Source organism: Haliaeetus leucocephalus, unplaced genomic scaffold, assembly GCF_000737465.1.
Source record: "Haliaeetus leucocephalus isolate CR32 unplaced genomic scaffold, Haliaeetus_leucocephalus-4.0 Scaffold450, whole genome shotgun sequence".
NCBI lineage: Eukaryota > Metazoa > Chordata > Aves > Accipitriformes > Accipitridae > Haliaeetus > Haliaeetus leucocephalus.
In genome coordinates, this window is record NW_010972886.1 from 727352 (window position 1) to 739676 (window position 12325).

At 37.3% G+C, this 12325-nt stretch overlaps 1 protein-coding gene across 1 annotated transcript in view; it reads right to left on the reverse strand.

Annotated features, from left to right (window-relative positions):
• GPR126 (G protein-coupled receptor 126) overlaps nt 1–12325 on the reverse strand; it is a 113548-nt gene that overhangs the window by 42771 nt on the left and 58452 nt on the right. The window contains exons 6-9 of the mRNA XM_010574611.1: nt 10570–10653; nt 3302–3387; nt 1856–1908; nt 1722–1775 (exon numbers count right to left, since the gene is read on the reverse strand). Coding sequence (XP_010572913.1) covers nt 1722–1775; nt 1856–1908; nt 3302–3387; nt 10570–10653 — 277 coding nt within the window. The remainder of the gene's footprint in view (nt 1–1721; nt 1776–1855; nt 1909–3301; nt 3388–10569; nt 10654–12325) is intronic.

Consider the following 12325-nt stretch of genomic DNA (forward strand, 5'->3'; position numbering starts at 1 on the left):
ACATGCACAGTGGAAGAATTCTGATTATTTGGAGAACAGTAGCATTTTTTGTGACATGATTAGCATTTATACTAAAGTATTCAGAGTGATGACAAAATGCCATTTGGCCTTGACACAAAGTGCACTAGAGCCTATGAGAAGACTAGTTTCTCATTAGACCAGGCCTCCCTTTGAAAAACTTTATGACATATTACAAACATGTAATTCCATTGCCTCTGAAATTACATAAGATGAACAAAGTAAATAGGAATGGGGTTACTTTGCCGTAACAGTGATACATTATTAGAAGTAATTTAGTGCCATATTCACTGTATGTCAGAAAGGGAGGGAAAGGAAAGGGAAAAGGGAATTACAAGAATAATTTCTCCCTCTTCACCTCCTTTTTTTAATAGACCAGGAAGAAGAAACAAAATCCAGAGGACAGAATAGTGGGGAGGTGAGATGAGAAGAAATTGGGTGTGCAGATCTGGGAAGAACAGATGCTGGCAAGCTGGGCTGCTAGCCTCCTAAAAGCTGCAGGAATAAGGATGGGGAAAACTTTACATTTCTCAGCAGTCTTGGATTGTTGGTAAGACCTGAGGCATGATCTCCACTTAAAAGGTTTTGCTGGCATAACCATATCATTTAGAAGTGTGAAAAAAATTCCCACCCACATCACTACACCCTACTGTAAATGTAGGTCAAGCAGCAAAATAGCCCATTCAGAGACTGGATTTACACTATACCAGTTAAATCGTTTTGCCAATAACAGCTGCCTTTCTGCTGTGGGTGTGTGGGAAGGAGATAGTACCTTTTACAAATCTTTTCACATCTAGGTAAACTCTGTAGAAAACTGGAAGCATCAGTAACTACTTCCTGATGGTAAATTGGGAATACTGGGCTATCTCTGAAATTCGAAAGCCCAGCTGTTATCATGGCAGTTCTCAAGAATCAGCAGTTAAAGTCCTTTCCTATGGGACTTTTGCCTACGCTGCAGATACATCCCATACCCATTTGCTACCCCTTCTTCACAAGAATACTTATGTTTTGGTTTCCTCTCCTTAATTTAGTCCTAAGATTCACTCCCTCACCATATATCCCTCAGAAATCAGCCTGCTGCTTTCAAAGAAATCCCCTGAGGCCCAATTTTCAGGGGGTGTGACCCATCTAACTTTCTTTGGCTGCCTTTGAGGCCATCACAACTCCAGTGCCTCCAAACGCAGCAGAAGTCAGGAAATGAGAGCATATGGTAAATAGTTTAACTCACACTAGTTTGGCTTTCAATTCTAGCCTGATTTGTCAGTGTTTTGCATCTCGTAACATGTCTGTTAACTCAAAAGACTCTGGTTCAAGAGAATAAATGCAGTGACAGTGGATAGATACCAGTGTACCAAAGCTTGTTGCTAAAGAAAGCTGGGTGTGCCGTACCACATATATATGATATGTCTATTCAGTTTTGTGACAAATGAAACCTGAGCGCTGAAAAAATGATCTGTTAAGGTTTAAAGCTCAGTAGGTTTAAACCAAAACAAACACAATATCCAGTATTAGGTTTCTGAGCACATCCAGAACACTCAGCTTGCCAGCAGTCATATATTTACAGACTGGCAGCATATGCCCAATAATAGACAATTAATCCAATAATAGACAATTAATCCAATAATAGACAATAAAGCCTGTTGTAAAGCCACTTGTAATAACAGCCATTGCCTCTTTCAAGAAAATGTATTTTTAAATGTTACCTTTTAATACTTCTTTTTTCTCTTACTCCCTCTTCTGTGGAGCCAGGCTGGATGCTATAAAAGAAATTAACATCAATTAGGGTGGGCTAATTCTCAAAAGGAACATAGCATGAACATCTTCCCCCTTCATTTACCTGATATTGACCACATACACAGTATAATTCCAGTTCTGGAAAGTACGGTTTAGCTGAAAAACAGGAAGACATTGATCACATGAATGGTGAAATGTTAATGGGGCTCTTTGCTGCTTAAGACAGAGTTGGAATTTCACCCTTCTCCCCCTTGAGAAGTCCTCTTTGGTTTTTCAAAGCAAAGAGAACACTCTCCCATTTCATTGAGGTGATTGTTGTATTAAATGTACAACTGGTAGCGAGAGATGTGGGCTTTTTTACTGCAGAAGGAAATCTCTGTAAGGTCATGATGCAGTGAATAGGTGAGTGCACAGGATGCTGAAACTTTCCTTTTCTCCCTCTCTTCCTCATCTTAAATTCTTAGAAACATTTTGATTAGAAAAGATTTACTGACAAAACTACAGGGTCAATTTTCACCTAAAAGTCTACAGCCTTATGATGATCTTTTTTTCAGACCTTTGTACTATTTATTCTGAGTGGGCAATGGTTGCTCAGTTTTCTCCCTGGGAGACACTTTTGCATACTCTGCTAGGGCCAGGTGACACCTTTCTAGATTCTTTGGCTCAGGCACCTAGGTCCTTCGCTGGGCTACTGCTGCTAAGAGAACAACCTTGGCAGATGTGGATGGCTGCATTTCTGTTTTGTAGATGACTATAGGTGATTTCCTTAGTTTCTGAAAGCTGAAAGCCTCCGGTTTATTAAAAGGAAAATAAAGAACAACTGCCATATATTTATGATATCCTATTTTCATGTAAGTAGTTGATATAAAGACTACTTACAGATTGTGTGAGTGCCACAATGTGAACTGTCAAAAATGACAAAGAATATCTCTATTCGGATGGGAGGAACTTTCAGAGGCAAGAACTTCAAGAATACTCCACCCGGAGGGCCCAGAAAGGAGCTTATATCTGCTAAAATGGGCTGAAAAACCAGGGGCTAATAGAAACCCCAACAACTGACCTATGGCAGAAGACATGTAAAGTAAAAAATATTAAGGTAAATTGGAAAAGTGTATTGCCTCACACAAATGAATACTGTGTGTACTGCCTATTTTTTTATTATTTCTATCATAATATAGCTTCAAAACCACATTAGTATTTGGGGAGAAAAATTTTGGTCTGTATAGTGATGTTGGAACTTAGACATTTACTTCTTTCAGTGGACAATTCTGATTTCTCCATAGTTTCCAAAATCTCAACCAGTATCTACATTTCTTAAGAAGCTGGCTAGTATAGTGGAGACATTTCAAAATTTTATCCATAGTGCCCAATAGCTCCAGCTAGACCTGAATTCATTACTGTGCAAATCAATACTAGAAAGATCTTCAGAGAACACGTATTAATTTAAGAATTTATTTGGTATTGTCTCTTTTTTTTTCCTTTTCTGGTTGATATCATCAGTGGGGCAGATTCATATATGTAATCACACAGGAGAGAAAACTTAACTTACCCATTCTGCAACCACATCATGTACTTTCGACACTGAGTTGGAGTTGGAACTAAAGACAGTTATAGATATCCTGTAGAATAGCCCACCTGTCCATTAAAAACAGCATTATAATGTTAGAAACTGAGCAAATTTACCTCTTTAATAATGAGACTTCAGTTTCCTGATGAATATAAAGATTGGGCTGAACCCCAGATACAAGGACACCTCAAGCTCCTGTTGGCATTATACAAGTTTGGAGTAAACAAGCCCTGCAGGCTTGGGCCCATTCTCACTAGTCCTGTCAAATTAGACAAGAATTCCCTCCCCCTCCATGTTTTTAGAGACACTTTAAATGTGACATGGAAACTCACAATGTACATATAAAATAGTATTTTGCATATGCCTTTAATGTGGTATGTAAAAGCAAGCTCATGAAAGTGTCATGAATTTAAAAAATAATCATAATTACTAAAGTATGTAACACACATAAATTCTGCTCTCAGTCTTGTTGTTATAATCCAGAATTCAACCACTGCAGGTTAGACTTAAAACTTTGTGATAGTAGATAAGGCTCATCAATTGAAAGTAACAAGTTAACTGAGGACAGAATTAGGTGGGAGAAGGGATATCCAGCTCTTGTTTTCACAGCAGTCTTTGCTCTCAGGCCTGGCAATGGCCAGATAGTAGAAGAACCTACATTAGTTTTACAAAAACGGCAGCTGAACAAACCATCTTTCAGTCACAAAATGTGTAACACTTGTCTTGGAGCAATTTTATATTCAGTAAAATTGTTTTGAAATGGCAGCAGGTAAATATAAATTCTCTTTAAGCTCATGAGTTGGTAGGCTGCATTACAAGATTTCACATCTAACAAATAACATCAAATTGTCTCATAGTTATGCTCTGTGTTAAAAGTTTATACTTTTCACAAGTAAAATTTTTTTCATTAAGCTACTATAAATTCTGTGCACTCTACTTGGATTGAATTTCCCAGGATGTGGGGGAGGTTTAAGAACTTCTGGATCAATTCACTTGCATGTATACGCACATGTGGCATTGCTTCGTTCAGGGCTGTTACCAAATGAACTTGTGGGTCTTGATCACAGATACATGTATTTATAGAAATCTTATGTAAATCTTACAGAGACACTACACAGGACAGAACAGAACATGACAACAGTTATACAGAAATCCCCTTCTGTCTCTTGATTGTAAAGGAACTGCTCTTTCTGAGTCTAAATAAAGGACCTTTCATTCTAAGTGGAGCAAATTTTATAATTTTGCTACTTCATAGATAATAATTTTAAAAGAGTTTGAAATAAAAGTATCTAGAAAAAACTTTGAAGTCAGTATTTTCCAATTTAATTGTGGAAATTTAACATATTGGTTACTATCCTATTCATGAGCTGGCTTGAGTTTTATTCTTTCTTTTCATTATGGAATTGATTGTATGATCACTGAGACTAGTGTGAAAATTCCTCTGTGATAAAATACTAAAGAATCAATTTCTTGCTGGAAGATGGTTTACCAGTTACCTTCTTTGGTAAGCTATGATCAAATTTTAGATATGAGTAGAATGAACTTGCTTTTTGATTTATTGTCTTTTTTCCTTCCTTAACTCAGCAGATACACAAATTTGGTGTGCAGTTTAATCTAAAAATGTATTTTAGTTGTTATTATTACTGTGATAGTTTCAAATAAAAAAGAGAAAAAAAAATATAAGTCTTTGGAAGTAGAAGACTGGACTTTGGACAGGTTGAAAACACTTGCAAGACTTGGATCTCATTTATATGTATATATCTCTGTATATACATATATTCAATTTTGTACGTATAAGGTACCTTTTATATGTGCTATACAGATACACACATACAGAAAGTGTGCATTATATATATTCTCACACATTCATATATAATCATATATATAACTATAAACTTATTTATATAATTATGTATATGGACAAATCACCTTAATATAGGAATATGCAAAGTATTTTTAAAATCAAACATAGTAACTACAAACTAGTCAACAGCTTCAAGATCTCCACCAGATGGTGACCCAAAGCATGGTTTAATGAGGCAAAAAAAGAACGAGAACAAAGAACTAATCTATGCTTTTAAAAACTCTCAGGAGACTGCAGTGGCAGATAGTGAAAACTAAAAATGATTTCTCACTCTCCAAATTAAACAGTGGAAAACCCACCTCAAAATGCTGAATGAAAAAAAAAAAATGTTTTTATGGGCAGAAAATTGATGAAAAGTCGCCAAAGATAATTTGAAAAAAGAGGGAAAAAGAACCTGGAAAAACAATTCTCCCCACACCTACCACCAACTATAAAAATATAATGATCAATGAAATACCAGGATTGTTTTTTTTTTTTAATTCTGTTAGGCAAATTATCCAAAAGTTTCCTTTGGAAAATCTTTGCTTTTTGAAAGTTAAATCCTCAAAAATATAGGAATACTGTGAAAAACATTCATACAATCTCAAACAATAAAATGGCATAAAAATATATAAAATACATGGCAACCCAATATATTATCCTCACAGTCTCATGAGAGCTGTCTTAGAGAAGTGCACAAAAATTAGAAATCACATGTTAATGACATTTACTATCACCAAGATGTTACAAATTCCCTTCTACTGTAATTAAATTACTATTCCAAGATCTTTTCATATGCTCAATGGATCTATATCTAAAGGGTGAAAGCCAGCTACTTCTATGTTCAGTCTACCAACTGAATATCTAATAGATAAGATGATCTAGTTTTTTTCTACATCTAACTTAACGGCTTGACATACTGTAGTTGACCTCAGGTGGACACAGGCAGCCCAGCTCAGTGAAGGAGTAACATAAACAAGATAAAAAGACTGCAGGAGAGCTAGTAAGTTGATTCAGTGGTGGGTAAAGGGTGATATTTTGGCTTGTCCCAGATGGTAAGTTGGCCAAGGAATGAACATGTGTCAAAACTGATGACTGGTGGTACATTACAGAAGAAACTGGCATTTGGGACTGCATGAAAGTGTGCTGGATTGCTGCTGCAGGTGTTGTCAGAGTGCCCTTCAGGATGGTCTCTTTGTGCTGAATAACAACTCCACTGTATGAAGATGGCAAAGGTATTGCATCATTCATTACTGCAGTTCTTGATGACTCCAAAATAGAAGGGAGATTTGCAAAACGTCCATAATCAGCATTGTCAAAATCCAAGGCACGAGTACTAACAATATTCAGAGAAGACATTCCTTCTCTGTGCTTACTAAAGGATCCATACACCTCCCCTTCTGAAGCCCATTTGGAAAGCCTCAGCATGTTTGTTGATGTCAGAACAACAGAATTCCTTATGTCTTCATTATCACCAATGATTTTTTGTTCTACTGCCCACAGAGAATATCTCAGACTGTCCCCTTGATTTTCAACGGAGTTTTGTAGTAAAACAGTTAGGTGACTTCTCGGTGTTACTGTTGTTGGCAAGCTTAACTCTGCTACATCCCACTGAGGGATCAGGCTTGGAGAAATTTTATCAAGATGGTTCTGAAAACTTTGTGGGAGTGGAGGTGTGGAGTAGCTGTTAGGAGGTACGCTGACTCTGAATTTTGAGTCTGAATGAAGAAGGTGCCTTAATTCCAAAGACAATGTCATTGGAAGGAAGTCAGAATTCATTGAACTGATGTTTTTTAAAAAAACACCTGCATCTATATGAACTTTACTTCTTGCTTTATCAATAGTATTTGTTACAGCATCATTTGCTGAAAGACTTTGAGACTGCAGTGATCCATGTGTTCTTGTACAGTTTACCAAACTCTTAACTGGTGTGCTGATCAAGGAAGCAGCTTGGCTATCCCTTGAATGTGAAGGCTGGGTACCTGAATGTGTTGGAAGGACAGAAACAAGCTGCTGCCTATTGTTTAGGAAGGCCATGGTTTTATCACTCACTGTGTCAGTTCCAATTTGCATGTGTAAACTATCAAATATCATTAATTTTTCTGTGGAGTTTTCAAGTACCTTATCAAAGGGACTTACCTGTACCTGTACTGAGGGTTGACTCAAAGGTGCTTCCAGGGAAGGGAAAGGAAAATCAAAATAAAATTCACTGTTGGAAGACACAGTTAGGTTTGCAAAGTTCATTGTTGACTGCAACTGTGATATTGTCCTGCCATTACTTTCTGAAATTCTCTTTGAAAGGCCTGGAATAAATGAACTAAAGATTTGTGTTTCTAAAGCTGATGCATGACTAGAGAAGTTAATTTCTTCAGCCCTGTGACCTAATAATCTAATGGCAGATGTTCGTTCAGAGATACTGTCAGAGTTAGCAGGTGAACTAATGGATAGCAATCTCTCTGTTGGGGAAGAAAGCAGCTTATTAAATGAGAGCCACCAATTTTCTGATGGATCCCCAGAAAACACTTGAGATTCTTCTTTCAAATGATAGGAAACAGTCCAGAAACGTGGTGTTAAAGAAGGGGAAATATCTACATATTTTGTTGGAAAATCCAAGTAACCTGAGTCTGAGGATTTGCCAACTCTATTCATGTTCTCTGGCTCTAATATGGAAAAAGCTGACTCTTTGTTTTCATTGCTACCATGAAATGCATCTAAATTGTTCTCCAGTACTCCATTTCTGAGGGTCTCACTTGGCTTTTGAAAATATACTGAATGTTTTAAATAATGAGGCCAGTAATTGCTATTAGATATAAATATGCTGTCACTTTCCAAATATATGTCAGTCAACGATTGTTGATAAACAGGCAGGGTCTTTACAACATGCTTATATGCTGAGCTTGTCCAGCCTGTTCCTACCAGAAGTGCTGAAAATGTCTGTAGTTCTCTACTGTGTCCTAGGACTGAATTTGTCTGTTGGATGTCAGGCATAAATTTTGTGTATGCTTTTTTCATGTTTTGAAAAAAAGTTGTTGGGTTTGCACATGGAGTCTCCACAGACGTTACATCTGTAATGCCTCCTGAGTGATGTTCCTTAATGTGTGTAGATTTTCTAAACTGAAATTCTGCTAACATAGAAAAAGTTTTCCTATCAGCATTGCCTTCTATCATTTTCAGGTAAAAATCTTCAGGTGTGAAGTCCAGCAAATCTAGCCTACTTTTTTGGAATGATGATTTCTCCTCTGTGGGTGATATAGATAAGCTAGAAAGAAAATGATGTCTGTCTTTTTGAATGCCAGAGGTGATATGATGAAATACAGGCTCACTCCACCAACTCACAGGCTCCAGGACATTGCTTATAGGCATGAAATTGCTTGTGCCACTGTTGGAGGACGAAAGCCACACAGTTTCTTTTCTGTGTTCATAAGCAGTGCTGCCGCTGCTAATGGGAGAGTGGACCGCTGACTCAGACTCAGAATGATCTAGCCCATCTGCCAAAATCCGTGCTCGCTCTGCATTAGGACTTCTGCTTTGAAGAGAAGGAACTGTTGCATTCAAAGAAGGCTCTGTAACAGCACCTGCTGCATCAGAAATTCCATGGAATGAACTTCTAGAATTATTCAAAATATTTTCATTTGGTAATTGATTCATCACAGTATTATCTAGGTCAGTTTTTTCTGTAAAAGTAGCCAAGGTATCGTTGCCGGTCTCCTCAGAATCAGCTGATGTGGATGTAGTTGGAAGAAACAAGCTGTACATGTTTTTTCTCTCTGGGTTCTCATCTGCTGAGTTTTTACTGAAACGGAGAGGCCTTTGCTTCACTGGCCAAATAATTGGGGTTGAGATAATTCCTATGGTTTTGACCCCTTCTATCTTAGACTCTTGCTGCCTCTGTGGTTGTGAATGGGAGGATTCAGGTGAATTTCTCTTCATTCTGAAGATAACCGTAGCAGGAACTCTGAATTCCTGCAGGTCTGTGTGTAGTAAGCCACATAGTTAATGGATTAAAGAAAATATATGCAACTTAACTGTCTGTTCTTGGCTGTCTGCTCTTGGTTTAAAAATCAGCTTACCAAGAGTGGAAAATGACGCCAGTTAGCTGAGTGAAAGTTTAATTTGCTTCTACTGTAAATGAATTTGGCTTATTTTTCTTAGTCTTTCTACTTTCTCTTGGGAGTTTTAAAGCCAAAGAAAGGACTTAATTGTCCAGTTTTTATTCATATTAACATTAATAAGGCATTCAGTTCCTTCTGCAGTTACAAAAATCAGAGTTAACTGCTCATGGTCAACGTAGAGTGAGTGGATCCACAAAAAGAAAAAAGCACAATTTGGAAGAAATTTTCAATATTTTCTTCTTACTTCTACAGCTTAGTAAACCCAAACAGGCTGAATTCAGATAAATACTTTCACATTGTCTACTGTACTGCCTGATTGCCAATGTACAAGAAATGATCTGCCAAAAGAAAAAATACTCCAAGAATTTTAAATCCTACAGTAACAACTGATGCATTTGGAAAAAAAACCCAAACCCCCCCCCCCCCCCCCCCCCCAGTTCTAATTTATTTCTGTGGTGCACACTGAAAAACTAAATCTTTACAAAAATATCTTTAAGCCTCAGGTGAAAATTGCAGAAACCTATCTCTGTGTTGTTAATAATGTTTAACGACTATCTTTAACAAACTAATGAATATTTTAGCAGCGCCTCACAAAATGATGCTCAGTCTCCAGGAGACAGTGATATCATAGAATTTGAGAAAACCTCAAAAGAAATCCCTGCTTTTTTCCTGTGCTAATAATAGGCTCATTTACTACCTTATTTTTTCCCTTAATCTTTCTAAATGAAAAGTAAATGATATCTGATACTGTCAACATTTTCCCTAGTAAAGTCTGATCCAGCTCTTCTTGAAGTCAGTGGAAAGATTCCTGTTGACTCAGTGGAAGTGGCTTTGCTCCATAGGAATGATTCCACTTGGCTCCTGTGCCTGACTAGTGAGGAACAGACAACCCCAGCATACTACCACCCTGGATGCACAAGCAGGAGCTACACAATGCCTCATAATCTGCAGCCTTAAAACATTTCAATAGCATGGTTCTTTTTGGACCCTTTTTAAAAATCCCTCTCTTTTCCCTCGTTCTTTGCATGGGTAAATACAATGGGTGACACAAAGTGAGTCCCTTTCGTACAAGAGCCAGGTAAACATGATACAACTAAACACAAAGTTTGGTTCTGTTCTCATTTACACCATTCTTACATGGTGCAGTGAAATTAGCCCTGATTTATTTCAGTGTAAATGAGATCAGAACTGAGACATGACCCTTGACATTATGACAGTATAAAAAACACACCTTAAAATACAATAAATTTGCTCTAGACACAGTACAAGGAAAAATGTAACACAGGATTTCTTACCATTGTTTGGCTTATCGTTTCTATTAGTATCAGGCATGTTAGTGGTGACAGTGGGTGGTGTAGGAGTAGTAGCATTTACAGTAGCTGGTAATAAAGATGAGAAAGAGGTGAACTTGAATGAAATATGAATGTTAATAAGGTAAGACAAAATGGGAACAACGCATGACAATGTAAAATGAAACCAACTACACACAATGCTATAAATGTTAAATAAACTCATCATTATTTTCTGCACAAAGTGATGAATGGGTATGCACTGAGGTCCCAATCCTGCAATTGTCACTTTCACTGACTTGAGGTGGAGTTTTGCCAGTGTGAGGTTTGCAAGATCAGTCCTGTACTGCTTTCATAAACTCAAAATCCTCTTATGAGAGCTTCAGATCCAAACAGCTGTCCAAAGACCAGAAAATAGATCTTCTAAGTTTAAGATGCACACACTTAGAATATTGCTTGTGAAAAGAATAATTATCCCTACTCGGGGACTGAAGATGACAAACAAACGCGAAACTAAACTGCCCATGTAAGGATCCAATTAACTCCATTGAACACCATGGGATGAAAAGAATTGAAATCAGACTTGGAATAATTGAAGTGGAATACATATTTTGAAAGCTTCATGTAGGATGTCAGCTACACTGTTCCCACTGACACTAACAGGAGTCACCCCACACAACCCTGGCAAATGTTTCCCAGGAGAACCAGCTAGAACACTTTTGAAAATCAGAGTGAGGAACCAAAACTGCAAATTTCCCCCCCAGCAGACTGTGGGAGGGTATACATGCTAGAGAAAGTCAAAGATCATGCCACTAAGTTTTCAAATAATAGTTTGGAAAACAATTTAATTTTATCTAGTAACTCCCAGAGAATGCAAATCCACTCACTGACAGATTTATTTTTTCCTGAAAACTCTTTTTAAAATCTGAAGGTTGGTGCAGTATAATCTCACAGTGTTACATGGCTTTTGCAGATTTTGATGAAGAACCAACCTGGAAAGGTTAAACAATTGTATTTTAGGCAAGAAATTGCACTTCTGATTTTTTGTGAGGTTGTTTTAGCTAACCTTTTGAGTCTGAAAGTCATAAACTCAGGTCTCAGCTTAGCGAGCAGATTCATGTTCAGGTTTCAGCGAAACAAGAAACTTAGGGAAAGAGAAGGAAGAGTTGGACACTGCTGCAAACAGGTTCTAACTGGAAAATGAGTATATAAAGTGACATCCTATAATACAAAAAAGCTCTTCTTCCTTGAAACTTCAGGGCTATATTGTCTGAGAAAAAAGTTATAGGGCTTCTTACTGATTATATCTTCCAGTCAATACTGTTAAAGGGGGCATCTTCTAATGAATGAAAATATTTGCTAAGCATAATGGAGAAAACGACTCTTTTATCGGACTGTAGCTGACATAATCTGGCATCCACAAACTTTGTTACTGGTGCTATTGCACAACACACAACAAACAAACAAAAAAGGAATCCAAACTGGCCTCTCAGTGTAAAATAAGTCTGCAGTGCTGACAAAAATAGACAGACAGACAACTTTTTATGATTTTCATTATTATGACAATAATGATGAGGAACAGGGTAAATCTGATCTGTCACTTCCAGAGTGACAAACACAGAACACCAGTGACGCTTCACCAAACAGTTTTCAGAGAAGGAAAGAGCATTACCTTCATGAAAGTACTCATAGTCTTTCTTGAAGATGCGATGGTCTAAGAAGTTAAGAAAGGCAAGTTTGAAAGGTAGCATCTTTTATTAGA